Source organism: Oncorhynchus mykiss, chromosome 28, assembly GCF_057628025.1.
Source record: "Oncorhynchus mykiss isolate SJ-2025 chromosome 28, ASM5762802v1, whole genome shotgun sequence".
Classification (NCBI taxonomy): domain Eukaryota; kingdom Metazoa; phylum Chordata; class Actinopteri; order Salmoniformes; family Salmonidae; genus Oncorhynchus; species Oncorhynchus mykiss.
The window spans coordinates 3,664,797-3,685,693 of NC_143049.1; the positions used below are offsets into that span (position 1 = coordinate 3,664,797).

At 42.1% G+C, this 20,897-nt stretch overlaps 1 protein-coding gene and 1 long non-coding RNA gene across 2 annotated transcripts in view; one reads left to right on the forward strand and one right to left on the reverse strand.

Annotated features, from left to right (window-relative positions):
- LOC110509193 (voltage-gated potassium channel subunit beta-1) overlaps positions 1-2,327 on the forward strand; it is a 68,925-nt gene extending 66,598 nt beyond the window's left edge. Inside the window, exons 11-14 of the mRNA XM_036966697.2 lie at positions 6-100; positions 194-314; positions 436-524; positions 1,256-2,327. Coding sequence (XP_036822592.1) covers positions 6-100; positions 194-314; positions 436-524; positions 1,256-1,351 — 401 coding nt within the window. The 3' untranslated portion in view covers positions 1,352-2,327. The remainder of the gene's footprint in view (positions 1-5; positions 101-193; positions 315-435; positions 525-1,255) is intronic.
- Positions 1-20,897, reverse strand: part of LOC149970667 (uncharacterized) — a 271,764-nt gene that overhangs the window by 205,292 nt on the left and 45,575 nt on the right. The window lies entirely within an intron of this gene.

Here is a 20,897-nt window from a genome sequence, read left to right on the forward strand (position 1 = left end):
TGCAGGTGTGGGTGTGGTATCCTGGTCGCCTCTAGCTTGTGGAATCATCACTGGGAAGTATGAGAATGGTATCCCAGAATGCTCCAGGGCCTCCATGAAGGTACTGCTCTTATCTTCTTGTCCCAACAACATCTGAGGGGTTTTTTGAATGTCTGCTTGGTCCTCAGATCCTTCTCCATTCTCTCTCCTCCAGCCGTATGCCTGGTTGAAGGAGAAGATAGTGAGTGAGGATGGGAGGAAACAACAGGCCAAGCTGAAGGAGCTGACTACCATCTCTGAGAAGCTGGGTTGCACTCTGCCACAACTAGCCATCGGTAAGATATCGGTACAGACAGATAACCATGCTAAATGTAGAGGATTGCTCTATTTTGAGTCTTGGAAGGACTACCTCCACAAGGGACTTGTCCTGATTAACCTCTCTCTCTCTTTCTCTAGCCTGGTGCCTGAGGAATGAAGGAGTGAGCTCAGTGTTGCTGGGAACATCCAGCCCCATCCAGCTTGCAGAGAACCTGAGGGCCATGGAGGCAAGGAGCATCTCATATGCCATCTACATTTAGGGGAGCAGGACCCCTTTGAAGAATACATTTCAAGTTTTAATATATAATAATAATAATAATAATAACAACAACACATTACATTTAGGGGAGCAGGACCCCTTTGAAGAATACATTTCAAGTTTTAACATATAATAATAATAATAATAACACATTACATTTAGGGGAGCAGGACCCCTTTGAAGAATACATTTCAAGTTTTAACATATAATAATAATAACAACAACACATTACATTTAGGGGAGCAGGACCCCTTTGAAGAATACATTTCAAGTTTTAATATATAATAATAATAATAATAATAACAACATCACATGACATTTAGAACACACGTTTATCCACAGCGACATACAGTCAGCTGTGGACACAATTTTTACACATGGGTAATCCCAGGAATAAAATCAACTATCCTGGCATTGCAAACACCATGCTCTACCAACTGAGCTAGACCTGCTGTCTTACTGACGACCAGGCCGGAACTTGGACCATGAATGTAGTAAATACATTTTTTTTAAATAAATTATGTCATTTTTATGGCATCCCTTTCTCAGCACTCAAAAACTGTTCCCTCTCTCTAGTCTACACTGTTTGTTGAATATTTTGGATACAGTACATCTATTGTGGTGTATTTACTAACTACTGCTATCAACTTTACAACTAACTGAATCAAATGTTTTGTTTCTCCTCTTCATATATTGTAGGTCATTCCAAAGATGACAGCAGGCATTGTCACAGAGATTGACCACGTCTTGGGAAACCGACCGCACAGTAAGAAGGACTTTCATCAAGCACATTAGGATATACCATTTTACAGAACTGTGATTGATAGGCCTAATCTGGACAAGATCTCATCAGTGGCACCTTCAGTGTGTGCCCAACCCTGCTCTTGTGTATGTGTGTGTGTTCTGCCCAGCTCCTCCGCCTGCCTCGTCCGTATGAAGATCAACCTGTACTCAATGTCGTTAACTGAGAGCTCTACTTGACAAAGCATGCATGCCACAGCTCTGCTACAGTGCAGACAGTTTAAACTTGCCTAAACAATCATCGTTATCAAGATGTGCTCATAAAAGAAAATCACACCATTTCTTGAATGTGGTCCATCTGTTTGTAAAAGTAGTCTTTCTCTTGATTTGAGAGCAACTTCCTCTGTCTCTGTAACGTCAGAGGATAGTGTATAGTGCATCTCAAACAATGATTCATCCTCAGAGCCACCAATGAGCTTTAAAAGCATGTCTGTAATACATTTTTAGACATGCATGGATCAGGGGAGGTTAAACATAATTCCAAGCCACTAAATATCCCTTTGAGTATGGTCAAGTATGGTAATTCATCTCTGAATGGTGTATCATATCACCCAGACACTGCAAAGATCTGGCCACCCTTCCTAAATGTGCTGTGGCTGAGAATGGAAACTTCTCAGGGATATCACTATGAGGCTAAATACGTACATGGATCAACAACATCCCATTTACTCCATATTACTGGCATGTATGACAAAGTAAAAAGAAGGAAGCCTGTGCTAAAAAATCCATTCTAAATCATTCATCCAGTTTGCAACAAGGCCATTAAGTAATACTGCAATACATCATGGCAAAGAAATTAACTTTTTGGCCTAAATAAGGAAACAGGAAACGTTTGGGGCAAATCCAACGCGACACATCACAGAGTGAAAACCTCTGTATTTCCAAGTATTGTAGTGGCAGTATCATGTTATGGGTATGCATGTCACCGGCAATATCTGGGGAGTTTGTCCAGATCAAAATAAATATAAAAGGAGCAAAGCAAATCTAACATTTTACAGGAAAACATGCCTCATTCCTCTGAAGACCTAACATTAGGGTATAATTGTATTTTTCAGAGGGAAATTTATATGACTTTAAAGGCCAAAAACACTCCAGAATGGCTTTCAAATAGATGTGTTCCTTAGTGTTCCAGTCTCAGTCCTGACTTGGCCTAAATCTGCTTTAAAATCAGAGACAAGATTTTAATCTTCCTATACATCAATAATTCCCAACCAAATTGACTGAGCTTGAGCAATTTTGACAAACACAATGTATATATGTTGCCCTAACACTTGTACAAAGTTGGTGGAATCTTATTCAAAATGAATCATAGCAGTAACTGCTGCCAATAGTGCATCCACCAAGAGCTATGCAATCAAGATATCTTTACTTCTTATTTTTGAATCCGTTTAGACATTTTCTATGCATCTCCTTTCACTTTGAAAATGTGTGTAGATTGTCTAGATCAGCAGGAAAACAAAAATCCTATTTAATCCCATTTCAGATTTAAATTCAAGGCAGCAAAATCTGAAGACTGTACAAGCGGTGCGTAGGTTTTCACTGGGCTAGGCTAGGTTTTCACTAGGCTCACATGACTTAAGTGACAACGCATGCCAACACCGGTTCGAGGACATTATCACTATCACTATTATCACATATTCCAGTAATGATTGACATATTTTCATTAAAAAACATATTTAGAACAATGTATTAATACTATTTCATCCTTCCACAAGATATAGTCCCGACACAAATCTAGGGTTGCTACCCAAGCCGGCTGGTCGTTCGTTCTATCGGTTCGGTTGCCATTCTGGCTGGCATCGTTCTTATCCCTTGCTTGATAGGTAGCCAACTACGGCTAACTTTACAGTCACATCAAACAGTGCAGACAGAATAACAGCAAAGTAGCTGCATTTGCATTTGTTTAAGCTGTTTTCTGGTGACATTTAATTGGATACATCCATAACAAGGAGCAAATGAGGCACGATTTTGCCTGGCATTGAAATTGTGCTCACTCGTCAGGAAAATGTTTTTCAGAGGAGCTAACCAACAACACAGCTAACACAATGACTTCAAACTGAAGCTGGAAAGACTGCAAACTAGCTGCACTTCGTTTCGTTTGAACTTTTTTCAATTGACATTTCTTTGTATATATACATAAATATTATGCCAGCTGATTCATGATTTCGACTGGCTGACATGCTGACCACACCGCCCGCGTAGCGTGTGCGAGCTTTGCAAAATAAATCTACACATACATGTTATTCAATCATTGCATCCACACTGCTCGCACGCATCAACGAGCGTCTACGTAGCCAGGTGCTAAAATAGAACTTGGCTCTTTTTGTGATGCTGACGAGTGAGCACAATTTCAATGCCAGGCAAAATCGTGCCTCATTTGCTCCTTGTTATGGATGTTTCCAATTAAATGTCACCAGAAAACAGCTTAAACAAATGCAAATGCAGCTACTTTGCTGTTTTTCTGTCTGCACGTCTGCACCTGGCTACGTAGATGCGTGCTGTAAGTCCCGCCTTTCCCATCGGTTTTTAGGAGCATATACACACGTGAGTGACTGAAAGATGAACTGAGGTCCACAATCCAGTCCAGTTGGTGCTGGTAATGCACCTTAAAGTTGGTGGTCAACCACCAAAATCCAAAGAAGAAGACTGAAGGAGGAGAGATTACTAGAAACTAACTCAGTTTACCCTTTGATCTGTGGATTAATTGTCGGAGTAGAGGACCTTGTGCATTTCAGGTATAACAACAACCCAATGTTTATATCCCAGGACAAATTAGCTAGCAACAGCAAGCTAACTCGTTAAATTACCATAAATGTTTAATGCTTTTTGACCTGTCCCCAAATGAATATATTTGGTTCAGAGTTCGTTTTGATATGGACAAAATCAACGTGCGTGTGATGGCACACACAGATGCATGTGCGCGAGCAGTGTGGTCAGCATGTAAGAAACGCTGTCTGTCTCGTCCCAGCTCCCGACACATTCATTACTATGGGACAGCTGGAGATCGAATTTGAATATTGAAACAATGTTGCAAATATTGGAGAGATAAACTGCAAGGTTTATATAAATCTCCGCTGTTGAAAACTAAATGTTAGTCTAAAAGAAATGTGAGAAAATGTCTAGATGCTTTTTATAGTGGAGATCAAGTTTATAAAGTGCCTGGCTGGGCTGATGAGACAGCGGATTGCGTAGTCAGATGGAACAGAGTAAATCATTTATTTAGCTGGTGGTAACTTGTGGAATAGACACTGGCTGGAATGCAGTTTTAACCAATCGGCATTCAGGATTAGACCCACCCATTGTATAAATGTCAACATTCTATGGCAGCCATGTTAGCACCTCATTAACATTGCATGGGGAATATTTAAATTAACTGAATGTCTAGAATTAGAACAATATTCAAAAAAGTGTCCTAACTCTCTATATACAGTGGCAAGAAAAAGTATGTGAATCCTATGGAATGACCTGGATTCCTGCATAAATTGGTCATAAAATGTTATCTGATCTTCATCTAGGTCACAACAATAGACAAACACCGTCTACTTAAACTAATAACACACAAACAATTATACATTTTCCTTTACTGAACAAACCGTGTAAACTTTCACAGTGCAGGGTGGAAATGTATGTGAACCCTTGGATTTAATAACTGGTTGACCCTCCTTTGGCAGCAATAACCTCAACCAAATGTGTTCTGTAGTTGCGGATCAGACCTGCACAACGGTCAGGAGGAATTTTGGACTATTCCTCTTTACAAAACTGTTTCAGTGTCTGGTGTGAACTGCTCTCGAGGTCATGCCACAGCATCTCAATGGGATTGAGGTCAGGACTCTGACTGGGCCACTCCAGAAGGCGTATTTTCTTCTGTTGAAGCCATTCTGTTGTTGATTTACTTCTGTGTTTTGGATCATTGTCCGGTCGCATCACCTAACTTCTGTCGAGCTTCAATTGCGGACAGATAGCCTAACATTCTCCTGCAAAATGTCTTGATAAACTTGGGAATTCATTTTTCTGTCGATGATAGCAAGCTGAGGCAGGAAAGCAGCCCCAAACCATGATGATCCCTCCACCATACTTTACAGTGGGAATGAGGTTTTGGTGTTGGTGTTGGTGTGCTGTGCCTTTTTTCTCCACACATAGTGTTGTGTGTTCCTTACAAACAACTCAACTGTAGTTTAATCTGTTCACAGAATATTTTGCCAGTAGCACTGTGGAACAGCCAGGTGCACCTTTGCAAACTTTTTTGGACAGCAGTGGCTTCTTCTGTGGTATCCTCCCATGAACACCATTCTTGTTTAGTGTTTTATGTATCGTAAACTCGTCAACAGAGATGTTAGCATGTTCCATAGATTTCTGTAAGTCTTTAGCTGACAATCTAGGATTCTTCTTAGCCTCACTGAGCATTCTGCGCTTTGTTCTTGCAGTCATCTTTGCAGGACGGCCACTCCTAAGGAGTAGCAACAGTGCTTGACTTTCTCCATTTATAGACAACTTGTCTAACCATGGACTGATGAACATCAAGGTTTTAAGAGTTACTTTTGTAACCCTTTCCAGGTTAATCTTAGGTCTTCTGAGATCTCTTTAGTTCGAGGCATGGTTCACATCAGGCAATGCTTCTTGTGAATAGCAAACCCACATTTTGCGAGTGTTTTTTATTGGGTAAGGGAGCTCTAAACCACATCCCCAATCTTGTCTCATTAATTATACTCCAGGTATAATATTAGCTGACTCCTGACTCCAATTAGCTTTAGGAGAAGTCATTAGCCTAGGGGTTCACATACTTTTTCCAACCTACACTGTGAATGTTTAAATTATGTATTCAATATAGACAAGACAATTACAATAACTTGTGTGTTATTAGTTTAAGCACACTGTTTGTCTATTGTTGTGACAAATTTGATGACCAATTTATGCAGAAATCCAGGTAATTCCAAAGGGTTCACATACTTTGTCTTGCCACTGTACATGGCTCTGGGTACACACAGCTGTCCTGCATTCTGTAGAAGCCAAAGTGAACCCTCTCTCTATCCATCCTGCTGACTTCTGTAGACTACAGTAGCACATTTTGAGGAAAAACTATCGGACTGTGGTCCTGTTTTCAAAGTGACTGACAGTGGCATACACTCATTATCTCTACTGTCCATGATGGTCAGTCATGGCTGAGCCCTTCCTACCCTACGACCTGAGTGCTTTCCTAGCCCTGCATTGTTGATGTGATAATGAACTCTCTGGTACATGATGACATCTTGAGGGTTTTTTTGCATCATGATGCTAAAATACCAACAGAGGTGTGTGTGTTGGGTTGAATATTTCAAATTCAAAACATTTGTAATGACTGATAATTCATTACATTTTTTCAATGATGGACAGCAGAACACTATTGGAATACTATTTTCATAGCATCTTCCCATTTCTCTCGATCGTCTCTTCTGCTGATAGATATTGAACTCATGTACGTAGTTTTATTATTGTGTAAACAGCATTACCCACAAAGCACGTACAGAAACATTAAAACATATATATTAATATATATATATACATTTATTTATTTTTACCCCATTTTTGTCCACAATTTCGATCTTGTCACATCGCTGCAACTCCCCAACCTGCTTGGGAGGCGAAGGTCGAGTCCTCTGAAATATGACCCGTCAAACCACGAGAAGCATTTTCATTTTGTCCAAGCTATTAGCTGTGCCCTTTATCATTGCAGCAGGGATAAAACTGAATACAATGTCTGTTCAAATGTAAAATTGTATAATGAGATTTTGTTAGTGGTTGAGTTTTATGTGAAGACTGTATTTGTTATTGTTGTAGTTCATTTGTACATATATTAATAAATATCCAGTGTGAACAATGGTATTCTCTGTTCAGAAAACACCTCATATTAAGCAGCACTGTAAATATGTAATCATTTTTTTAAGTAAAAGACAAGTTAACAGGACTAACGAACATGATTCATATTTGTGAAATTTATGGTCAGAGTAGCATTGATGACTTTATTGGGAAAATGTTTGTCTAAAGTTAAGGATGTAGCCTACCAATTTCATTATGTAGCTTTTTCCACCAGAACGCAGAAGTCAATAAGATATCTAAATTGTCTCGATGTTCTATCTGAACAACATTAAACCTTTTATTGATTTCAAAGGAATATTAACTTTTGCACTGATGCACACAAAGCACCGATTCATCACTTTTTCACCAATGCACTGTTTGGTACCTCTGCCAAAGCCGGTTTTGTCTGGAAGGGATACAGCTTCTGTCAAAATTGACTTTTCGTAGAAGGTATAGGAGAACCACACTCTCTATCAAGAGAGTTCTCATCTGTATTATTTGTAGCCGTCTATTTACCACCACAGACTGATGCTGGCACTAAGACCACTCTCAACCAACTCTATAAGGCAGTAAGCAGACAAGAAAATGCTCCTCCAGAAGCGACCAGAAGTGACCGGGGCCTTTAATGCAGGCAAACTTAAATCAGTTTTTTAGAGGTACCCAGTGTCACGGCTTCATTGCTCCAGACCACCGCAAGGGGGAGTTAGAGCACTCATTATGCAAATCAAATCAAATCAAATTGTATTTGTCACATACACATGGTTAGCAGATGTTAATGCGAGTGTAGCGAAATGCTTTTGCTTCTAGTTCCGACAATGCAGTAATAACCAACAAATAATCTAGCTAACAATTCCAAAACTACTACCTTATAGACACAAGTGTAAGGGGATAAAGAATATGTACATAAAGATATATGAATGAGTGATGGTACAGAGCGGCATAGGCAAGATACAGTAGATGGTATTGAGTGCAGTATATACATATGAGATGAGTATGTAAACAAAGTGGCATAGTTAAAGTGGCTAGTGATACATGTATTACATAAAGATGCAGTAGATTATATAAAGTACAGTATATACATATACATATGAGATGAATAATGCAGGGTATGTAAACATTATATTAGGTAGCATTGTTTAAAGTGGCTAGTGATATATTTTACATCATTTCCCATCAATTCCCATTTTTAAAGTGGCTGGAGTTGAGTCAGTGTGTTGGCAGCAGCCACTCAATGTTAGTGGTGGCTGTTTAACAGTCTGATGGCCTTGAGATAGAAGCTGTTTTTCAGTCTCTCGGTCCCAGCTTTGATGCACCTGTACTGACCTCGCCTTCTGGATGATAGCGGGGTGAACAGGCAGTGGCTCGGGTGGTTGTTGTCCTTGATGATCTTTATGGCCTTCCTGTGACATCGGGTGGTGTAGGTGTCCTGGAGGGCAGGTAGTTTGCCCCCGGTGATGCGTTGTGCAGACCTCACTACCCTCTGGAGAGCCTTACGGTTGTGGGCGGAGCAGTTGCCGTACCAGGCGGTGATACAGCCCGACAGGATGCTCTCGATTGTGCATCTGTAGAAGTTTGTGAGTGCTTTTGGTGACAAGCCAAATTTCTTCAGCCTCCTGAGGTTGAAGAGGCGCTGCTGCGCCTTCTTCACGATGCTGTCTGTGTGGGTGGACCAATTCAGTTTGTCTGTGATGTGTACGCCGAGGAACTTAAAACTTACTACCCTCTCCACTACTGTTCCATCGATGTGGATAGGGGGGTGTTCCCTCTGCTGTTTCCTGAAGTCCACAATCATCTCCTTAGTTTTGTTGACATTGAGTGTGAGGTTATTTTCCTGACACCACACTCCGAGGGCCCTCACCTCCTCCCTGTAGGCCGTCTCGTCGTTGTTGGTAATCAAGCCTACCACTGTTGTGTCGTCCGCAAACTTGATGATTGAGTTGGAGGCGTGCGTGGCCACGCAGTCGTGGGTGAACAGGGAGTACAGGAGAGGGCTCAGAACGCACCCTTGTGGGGCCCCAGTGTTGAGGATCAGCGGGGTGGAAATGTTGTTGCCTACCCTCACCACCTGGGGTGCATTTGGGTCCCAAGATTTTTTTATATGACCAATCATATCGAGTGGTTCCAATGATGAATTTGACGAAGCTGGTGACTTTCTTCAGCAAGGCTGACAAAACATTACGGTGGAAGCAAATGTAAGTAGTTCTAACGTCATAACCAGTCAAGCAAAACATTTACAATTGAGAGGAATATGTTAGTTAATGTAGAGACAAACGTTTGTGCATATTCTTCTGTCATAAAGTTAATTTACGAGAATCGCTATTAAGCAGGTTAACTGACTAGCTAACATTAGCTAGTCAGAAAAAAATAAGCAAACATGTTTGGTGTTCACCAAAAGGCATGTGGGAGACTCCCCAAACATATGGAAGAAGGTACTCTGGTCAGATAAGACATAATGTTGCTTTTTGGCCATCAAGGAAAACACTATGTCTGCTGCAAACCCAACACCTCTCATCACCCTGAGAATAACATCCCCACATTGAAACATGGTGGTGGCAGCATTATGCTGTGGGGACGTTTTTCATTGGCAGGGACTGGGAAACTGGACAGGTAAATTCTTGAGGGAAACCTGTTTCAGTCTTCCAGAGATTTGAGACTGGGGTGGAGATTCAACTTCCAGCAGGACAATGACCCTAAGCATACTGCTATAGCAACACCTAAGTGGTTTAAGGAGAAACATTTAATATCGACTATGAAAAAAATAGGACATGGCCTGCTTCATGTTGCCATGAAAGAAAGTTAGATAAATTCAACTGAAAATGGCAAGAACAGGCGTTCATAGCCAAATGTTTTTGGTTAGCTTGAGAATAATAATTGCATGATTCATCATTCTACTTTATGTATGTATCTGTGTCACATTGTAGAATGTTATGAACCACCACTGCATCGTAGGAGCTAACTACTAGCTATGTAGAAGTTGGACGGAAGAACGCCCAGTGCTGCTTACCTGAGATGTCATCATCACACAGTCCTTCATAGGTGGCCGCTATGACTTCCTTTGTGTCTGAAAGAAAGGCTGAACAGTATTGTTGTAGCCGAACTGACACTCAAAAAATTGACAAAATGGAGGGTGGTTGAAAGCTATTTTTTTGTTTTCAAATACATTTTTTGTTTTCTAAATATTTTGGGGGAATAAATTGCATAACGTTATGCACTCTATTACAAAATATTTGATTGCAAAAACTTCTTTTTTTAAAACTTTGAGGCCTCATTTTTGCTTACAGAACAAGTTGATTGAAAATAAAAAAGTTTTGCTCTCGACAAAAAGACATCCATTTGATGCAAGTTGGGGAGGGGGGATAATAGCTGAACAATAGACTATTCAACCTTGACTAAATATTAGTCCAATAGCCTGAGCTTGGTGTGAAAATGCACTGCTGTGTCTCTAGCTGACAATGAATGGGCAATATAAACCAAATAATAAACTGATAATTGTGCAGACTTCAAATGAAACAAGCAGGGAGCAGGTTTCGAACCCTCAACCTTCTTGCCCGATGTCCAGCGCGCTATCGACTGTGCACCAAAAGCATGCTCAAGCCGCAGAGTTGATACAGCGCATCTTTTTTCAAATAAGTTACCTTACACGTTATGTTGACTGACAATTTGTTAGCTACTCTGTCCTTACGAACCAAATAGTATATCATTGCAGCAGTATGTACCGGTATGTTAGCTATCTACCTATAACGTTAGTAGTTTTACATCAAACTTGCCAGTATATTAACTATAGGCTATCTAACTAACGATCCAACGTTTATTGACTTGATTATTCCCGTCATTCTTAGCTTAGCTAAATGGTATAGTCGTTGAGCGTTCTCAATGGACATTCTGGTGCGTTCATAAATTCGCTCTGTCTCTCTACTCGGATGTCAGAGCACTCTCGTCTGAGTACCAGAGCACAGAATAATGAATTTAAGAGCGCTCAACACCCGTTGAATATGGCCGGTGTCAGTAAACGTTGGCAAAAAAGCGTAATTAAATTGTTTCCAGCAGCACAGTTAGTCACCAACGCTCTGGTTAACACAGAAACTGCCTAACTAGCTCTGCTAGGGTGTGTAAAATGGTCAGAGTGGTCTCATTTGTGTCTGGAAGTAGCCAGCAAGCTAGCCAATGTTAGCTTGGGAGCTTGACTGCCGTTGTAAGGCTAGAACGCTCATATCAACTCCTCTACCCGAACATCCAGTGTGCGCTCCAAGAGCGAGACGGTCTCAATTTAACCAGAGGGTTTTTTGTTTTTCATGGAATAGAAACACCATAATATTAATCAAATTAATTAAGCAAGTACCAGTCAAAAGTTTAGACACACCTACTCATTCCAGGAGTTTCTATATTTTTACATTGTAGAATAATATTGAAGACATCACAACTATGAAATAACACATATGGAATCAGTTAAGAACACATTCTTATTTACAAGGACAGTCTACTCCTTCCTCCCGGTTATCAAATGCTTCTCAAAGATGTCATCTGGTGGTCAAACTAGCAACAACTTCAATTAACAGAAATAATGGCTAACAAATCGATAACATGCCACAGAATGCTGCAGCAGCCCGCAAGGTGTGCCGCAGTATGACACAACTTTTAAAGGAGGAAGCACTGTAGCAGACGAGCTAAATGCCTTTTATACTCACTTCAGTCAAGCAACTCTGAAGCATGCACGAGAGCACCAGCTGTTCTGGATGAGTGTGATAACGCTCTCGGTAGCTGATGTGAGCAAGACCTTTAAACAGGTCAACATTCACAAAGCCGCAGGGCCAGATGGATTACCAGGACGTGTACTCAAAGCATGCGCATTTGGCAAGTGTTTTCACTGACATCTTCAACCTCTCCCTGACCGAGTCTGTAATACCTACATGTTTCAAACAGACCACCATAGTCCCTGTGCCCAAGGAAGCGAAGGTAACCTGCCTAAATGATTTCTGCCCCGTAGCACTCACGTCGGCAGCCATGAAGTGCTTTGAAAGGCTGGTCATAGCTCACATTAACAGCATCCTCCCGGATACCCTAGACCCACACCAATTCGCATACTGCCCCAACAGATCCACAGATGACGCAATCTCAATCACACTCCACACTGCCCTTTCCCACCTGGACAAAAGGAACACCTATGTGAGAATGCTGTTCATTGACTACAGATCAGCATTCAACACCATAGTGCCCACAAAGCTCATCAGTAAGCTAAGGACCCTGGGACTAAACACCTCCCTCTGCAACGGGATCCTGTTCTTCCTGACGGGCTGCCCCCAGGTGGTAAGGGTAGGCAACAACACATCTGCCATGCTGATCCTCAACTCTGGGGCCCCTCAGAGGTTTGTACTTCGTCCCCTCCTGTACTCCCCGTGTCCAGTCGAAGCAGGGGGGGCACCTCCCTTCCCCTCTGTATTAAACCCCAGGGGGCGGTGGTGTATGGGAAACCCTGAGGGATGGGGATGGGTTGGTCTGCTGAGAACCCAAAGACACCTCTGGAGGACTCAAGAACTAGCAGTATTCCCCCCTCTTCTCCTTCCCAGTCTGCAGAGCACCAGAGCCCTCACAACACTGTGAGCAGCCAAATGGAAAGGAACTGTCCTCTGGTAGGACATAATGGTATTCTCGTTTTCTATTCTTTTTACATGATGTTTTCTATATAATTCCATGCATAATGTAAGATCAAGATTATTTATTGCTCGGAAGTCTATGTGCCATCCTTCAGGAGTCAAAGAGGACAGTCGTCTCCTCTCCTCTGGTTCGGGGCTGGTGTATTCTAGGATGGTGTGGGTGTTTGCCCTCAGTGGTCTCCTCACTCTCCACCCTCAGCCTCCTGGGTTATGGCAACGCTGAGCTACAGGAAAGGTATTCAATTGCACCTCATGTCATACAGACTCTGGTTCAGGGGTTTGCTTTCAATTAAATCATTTCTAATATACATTTCCATCTTTATCATAGTTATGAGTTCTGCACCCTTCATTGTATTTTGAGGTAATGGCTGATAGAAACTAGACTCATTTTATGGACCTTTTGTATTCAATAAGCTAAAGTAATTCAGAGTACTTTTATTTTGTAGCTGTGTCCATATGCTGTAGTGGGCTCCCTAATGTAGCTCTATTGAATAGTCCTCAGTCAGTCTTTGGTCCCTACAGGATGTCACCTTCCTGATGCCTGCCTTCAATGAGTGTTCCTGTGGCTCGGAGAATGGTGCCAGTCCTCTACCCCATCATCCAGTGGGTGGGTTTCTACACACAGGCTCGTCTAGCCCCTCCACTAGCAACACGGTTGACTCTTCTAGTTCACTTTCTCTCTTCATTGTAGAGCAGTGTTCTTTCTCTCTTTGTTATAGGGGGCCGTAGTGTGTACAGGCTTTTATTCCAGCCTAGCACTAACACACTTGATTCAGCTAATCAACAATTCATCAAGAAAGACTTTGATTGTCCCAGTTGTGTTAGTGCTGGGCTGGCACAAACGCCTGCACACACTGTCTCTCCAGAACCAGGAGTGAGGAACATTCACTGTTGTAGAGATTAACAATGTGTGTGTATAGTGCCAGGGACACAAGGCATCTGAACCTCTATTGGTTTAGCATCAAGATTAGCACCTGGGCTGGGATGCATCCTGTAATCCAATTTGGCGCTTTCCACTCCATGAAAACAAACACTGTTGGAGGGCAGCCAGCTATGGGTGTTTGTCAGACTCCTTATTTCCTGCATCTCTAGTAGACAGAGCAGTAAGTGTCTGTTCCTCTCCATCTCACTCCTTCCAGACCCCTGTAGATGCTCTCGTCGTCCTAACCCTGTCCTAGAATGGTCACCCATCGCAGTCACACACTCCCAATGGGAAGCAAACTTCAGCAGGGAAAAGTTTGGCTCTCACTCATCACTAACTTTTCAGATTTTTCCCGTGCTCGTGTTATTCATGAAATCCATTTCCTTTTTGCATAGTCAAAGTGTGATCATCCTTCATACATACCAAAATGAACCTACCCTCCAAACCATTCTTCCTGATTTCAATTGTTGTGCTGATCACATCGCTGATTCTTCTTCATCGTGTCTCAAATCCCCAAATCACTTGTACTTTTATGTAATCAAAGTAAGGCTGCCAAAGAACAATTCAATAGGGATTGTGCTTGTCATTCAAATAATGACTTTTTTTTTTCTAGAACCCACCTCTCTACTGGCTGGTGACGTGGCCATGGCACAACAGGCAGGACTGGGGAGAAACAGCTCCACTGGAAAGGGCAGGATCTTTACTGGGACCAGTACAAGAATGGAGCAGCAGGGCAGCACTCCCTCCACCATGGGCCCTTCTGATGTTACCTCCACACCCATAGTCAGGTGAGTCACCTCGTTACCTGTGGGCAAGTTAGTTCAGTCCCGAAATAACCACATAGCGTGGGTGCGTCATGCTCCCTTTGGTTTTCATACTGATTTTCATTTCCACTTTGGCTAGTAAATGGCACTGATACCTCCCACTGACACCTCCCACATATGAATCAAATACCAAATAAAATATAACGATAAATCAGCAGGGGTGAGGCCCTCAAGTAGGCGAATTGCATGTCTAATACAATCTTTGTAGATCTAAGTAAAGATCAATTGTAGGGGCTAAGGGTGGATATGGGACTAGGCCTAACTTTCTCAGTGTTTCTGTAGGGGCAGAGGGTTGATATAGGTCTCTCCACAAGGCTGATGAAACTACAGAGCTGTAGAGGCTAGGTGGAAATATGGGACTGAGCTTAACTGTGCCTAGGGGTGAGGGGTTGATATGGGATGGTACCTAAAACTAGGGGTCTCTCCACAGGGCTGATGATAACGACACTACAGAGCTGATGGAGGAGGCAGCCCAGGTGGTCCCGTGTCCCAGGGGGCTGAGACACTCTACCTGTCACCCACTGACCCTCCAACCCGTAGCCCAGGACAGCAGCTCCTCAACGGGGTGGGACCAGGTCTTAATGAAAAGTACATTTTACAGTGTTTTGGCCAGACAAGAAATATGATTTTGAAATCTTAAAATGTTATTAGATCGTTTGAGAGTCGTGTAGTAAATTCACATTCATTTTCCTCTGAGAATGGAGGGCCGGACCTGAGTGGAAGTATAGAGATGCCTAGTGTTGGGGGGCATGCTGATAATGACGAGTTCCTACTATACCTCAGATGATACCACCAAGCTCCTGCACACCCCTTCCCCGGACTTGGTCCGACCTGCTTTTTAGTTTTCTCTCCTCCTTCCAGAGGTGCAGTGTGACATCCGTAGGGCTGAGCTCCATAGGGGCAGGTGTGTGTTTGGTGTGTGGCTGAGCAGGCCTGGCCAGCAGGATGCCATGTTGCATCATAGTGACATCTACAGCAACAGTGCTTCACTACAGGACGCATCCGCACTTAGTCTGGTAGAGGTCAGTATACAGACAATGGAAATTCCTGATTGATCTGGAAAAAAACTTGTTTTTATTAAATAAACAGGTAGTTGAAATATTTTTATTTCCAGTAAACATATGAGAGTATTCCACTTTGTAAAACTATCAATGACTCAGTAATTCATGCCTTCTGGGAATTGCATAAAGTCTAAAAGTTATGGGCAGAGTTAGGGCTGTGGCGGTCACGAAATTTTGGCAGCCGGTGATTGTCAAGCAAATAACTGCCGGTCTCACAGTAATTTACCGTTAATTAACATAAACCAATTTCTCCTGGCTTCCACACATCCACTGATGCAGACCTTTGGAACATCTACATTTTAAAAAGTCTAATAAACCCATGTCATATAGCCTAAACCTTCAAATAAATGCATTATTTGTTTTAGGTCTAAAGAAACATGTTGTGACTTTACTTTCATTAATCTGATGACTGCTATTTATCAAATCAACTAACTATGTTTAATTGTTACCTGGTTAAATTAATTAGGTAACAATTAACTCATTAGGAATTTGGGGCACCATGAGAGCAGTTGTTTAAAGAGTTACCATCTCCCGAATTAAACTCTAAAGGTCTTTACCCATAACATCCATAAAACAGTCAACATATTAATCATAACCTCTTATCAAATCATAATTCTGAACAGTCGTGACCTCCCGCATCTGCAAAAAAACAGCAATACTTATGATTCAGTACTACACAAATTGGTTTAATAATTTATTTCCTAGCTAACTAAATAATAACACAGGATAAACATACACACTTAATACATTAGAAAAAGGTCCCTAGCGGACTGACAAGAATATGGCTGCTTCTTACACAATGACATGGAGAGAGAGAGAGAGAGAGAGGGAGAGAGACTTATCGTTGATACATTTTAGAAACTATTCTCACATTAATCAAATACTTTGCACACGAACCCGCCACCCGTTTGAAATAAGAAATCATTAATGTGTTTACGTCTGAATGTCTTTGTCCGTTGTGTAGTCCTGAACAGAACTACAGAGTTCACTTTGTTCCTGAAGCTGCTTATTTGAAGATAGGCTAGCCTGCCGTGTCGATGGTTCACCTTTTGGTTATAAGAGTAGCGTACTATGGTGATTTGAGAAGAGTAGTTGAATGGTCCCACTTAAATTCACTTTTCTAGATACTTCAGTTAGGACAGCTACTCAGCCGTACCAGTGATTGTTTGAGAGAGGAGTTTTCTTCTCCACCTCTTGTTGGTATTCAGGCTTCAAACCACTTTACACAGCTGCAGCCTTGAGATGTTCTGGTCTATGAGATTCAGAGTTCAACCACTTTAGACGTGTGCTGCAACTCCCTGTCTTTCCTGATCTAAATGTTCATTTCTTTACAAATCCTTTTATGCACTCGGGTCGACAGGGACGGTTCTGTAAGGCTAACATGCTCTCTGACCTCACTCTGGGTGTGGCTACTTACTATGCAAAGTTTATAGTAAACAATTATCTCTTATGGTGCCTAAAATCACTTTACTATCTTAACAAAAATACTTTCTGTTGTTAGAAATATTGTTCCAGTATTCACTTTTTGAACGTGTTAGTCTGTTAACAAAGACCATTCCTTTGGTTAATACTGGAGGGGGAGTCTTCTTCTGCTTTAATTTACAACAGGGCATGAATTGTCATCCCGGCCCAGTTCCCTCCTCCTCCTCCTCTCTGTGGGTGAAAGGGGTCTGGTTGAGTTATTCATTGCAAACCTGATCTGACCCATTTGGATCCTCACAGGACAGTCATGACACATGATATGAAGAAAATGTAGTCTATTTCAGAAGAACAAGAATGTCATACTCTGAGTTGTTCTTATGTTAGGTCCTGATCTGGCAATGCCATATGGCTGTGGGCTACACTAGTTCATTTAGCGAGATTTGCTTCGAATTCCGTGGCGTCATTTTATATTATTTTATAGTATGAAGAATACAATTGAAAAAGGCTGAATAAAATCAAAATAATATTTTCTCCAGGTGATATGAGGGACTGCGCACATGCGGCTATTCAGTATTGAGAGGTTAACAAAGAAATAGGTACTCCTATTTAATTTAGAGTTGTCACGTGTGCTCCCTCTCCGGCCTCTAGGTCACCAGGCTGCTCGTTAGGGCACACACCTGTCACCAGCGGTACGTGCATAATGACACTCACCTGGTCACCATCACCTCCTTGATTACCTGCCCTTTATATGTCACTCCCTTTGGTTTCTTCCCCAGTCGTCATTGTCTGCTTTGTTGTTTTTGCACAGGCTGTACACACTTGAGAGACACATCAGTCTCTCATTCACAATTTGACAAGCACTTAATAATGCCTCGAATTTCCCGGCGGCCTCCCCTTTATGTGGAGGTAATGCCCTCAACAACAAAAAATCCATGCCTTTTGCGGCCAGTGGCCGTTGTGCCCCTGGGCTAAATATGATAATTACAATTCCCTTCTCCCTGAGTGCTGCGTACTCCGAAACACCTCTCACTCACATGGCTCTCCATGTGATTGGGTCTTTCTCACAGGCTGATTGCGTCCTTGTCCAATTCCAAGGTGCATATTGAAGATGTTGGAAGAACTGTCCACATTTGCTTTTTGTCAGCCAACAAGATGAGTAAGCCTAACAAACAGCAAAATCACTAGCCTATATCAATCTATTATCCCCATAGTACAAAAGTTGACCTATTCTATTTCTGTGCCAGAAATACATATTCCAAACATACTCTGGAACAGTTATGGGATCCGATAGATCCCAAATGAATACAACCACTAGCATCAAAATATTTTTTGGACGCAATGTTGATAAACTATTAGGCTATTTCTTCACATAAGCACAGCAATGCGCACAGAGCCGTAGGCTATAAGCGCGAATGTTCCGTTAGTGTAAAGCAGATTAATGTGCTTCATTTTAAGAAGTTATTTGGCCACATTAGTTGTGATACCTACCTTGTCAAAACATATAGGCCTATGGGCTAGGCTGCATGAGGTGTGCAACTATAATTTAAAAAGTAGCCAAAAAAAGGCCTTGCCTTCTTGCATCATTCACAAGTGATAATATATAGTTCATAAGTTATGGGCTGACTATTCTTGATTTTGTCTTTACATATACTAAATAATGTGTGAAATGTATTTCATTAGAATGGACCATTATCATACACCTGTTTTGAAATGGGGGCAGTGGAAAAAATACATGTAATCTATGCACTTAAATAGCAAATGGAGAACGCTTTTCCCGTGGTTAATGGTCATACCAGCCAGGTAGGCCATGCTACTGTTGTTAAGAAAAGCAATGTGCTTAATATTAGGAAAGTTGAGAAATAAATATATTAGGCCTAGTCTATAGAAAGCTGATGGGATCCTCCTCTATTTAGTAGAAGCCATCACTCTGTTTTCTCACACAATTGCATAGTCTATAGAAATGTTGCGCAACATTATCTCATGGGCTCTCATTAAGTGTTTGGTTAGATTTTTGATGACATTTGCATTGATGTCAGAGTGGTTAGAGGGACAATAGAATGCGGAGTACCAGGCAGTTAGCAAGTATGGTAGGCTACTAAATGACTAACAGTAGCATCAGAGCTTGGAGAAGCCTAGTTACCGTGAGTAAACAGTCACATGGAATTTGACTACCTTCATGACTCATGACTGCCAGTTTGGCAGTAATACGGTCACCGTAACAGACCTAAGTGGAGTTAGAAAGTTAGCTGTCAGAACTTCTACAATGTAAATGTACTTTTAATCCATCTGTCTGCATATTTCAAGGCATGAGTGAGATACCCAATGGGTTGGACGATACTTTTCTCATCAATCTTGAAAAAACGTGTACTTAACCTGGAAATCAACCATCCTCCATCGTTAACACAACGGAAAGGAATAGCATGCTTTATTATCTAAATGTTGAAAGTGCGTGGGCAATGGAGAAAAACAAACAAAATGGTGCAGTTTGAGGCCATGTGGCAGAGAGTGATACAGTAGCTGGAGACTGAGGTTGAGCAAGCAGGTGGGTCTGGGCAGGGGTGATGTTGTGTATGTTTGTGTGCATCTGTATGTTGCCATGTTAATGTTTTGTATTGTAAAAAAAAAGACATAAACATAAAATCGTACAAAAAAAAAAAGAGTATTCCACTTTAGACTATTGAAATGTATAATATATTTGTATATTTTCACGCACTCGACCATGGAGGTCAGACACAGCGGGGTCGAGGAGGCGTTGCACTCCATGGTGGACCTGGAGCACTCCCGTGCGTGCTAGGGCCAGATCTCAGAGGAATACCAGCCACTCCACTCCATGGTGGACCTGGAGCACTCCCGTGCGTGCTAGGGCCAGATCTCAGAGGAATACCAGCCACTCCACTCCATGGTGGACCTGGAGCACTCCCGTGCGTGCTAGGGCCAGATCTCAGAGGAATACCAGCCACTCCACTCCATGGTGGACCTGGAACACTCCCGTGCGTGCTAGGGCCAGATCTCAGAGGAATACCAGCCACTCCACTCCATGGTGGACCTGGAGCACTCCCGTGCGTGCTAGGGCCAGATCTCAGAGGAATACCAGCCACTCCACTCCATGGTGGACCTGGAGCACTCCCGTGCGTGCTAGGGCCAGATCTCAGAGGAATACCAGCCACTCCACTCCATGGTGGACCTGGAACACTCCCGTGCGTGCTAGGGCCAGATCTCAGAGGAATACCAGCCACTCCACTCCATGGTGGACCTGGAACACTCCCGTGCGTGCTAGGGCCAGATCTCAGAGGAATACCAGCCACTCCACTCCATGGTGGACCTGGAACACTCCCGTGCGTGCTAGGGCCAGTTCTCAGAGGAATACCAGCCACTCCACTAGATGGGGAAAGAGGCCTTCGGCTTTGTGTGGCAGGCCTGCAGACTCTCAGACTGACAGAAGGTGAGACTGACAATTGTGCTTCTCTTTTACTAGTAAAAGATGGACAGTACTCACACATGTTGTGGGTACTGTAACATCATGTCAGTCCAGAGGAGACAGTGTTTTCTATACAGTACCAGTCAAAAGTTTAGACACACCTGCTCATCCCAGGGTTTTTCTTTATTTTTGACTATTTTCTACGTTATAGAATAATATTGAAGACATCAAAGCTATTAAATAACACATATGAATCATGTAGTAAAGTGTTAAACAAATCAAAATATATTTGAGATTTGAGATTCTTCAAAGTAGTCCCCCATTGTCTTGATGACAGCTTTGCACACTCTTGGCATTCTCTCAACCTGCTTCATGAGGTAGTCACCTGGAATGCATTTGTGGGATTTCTT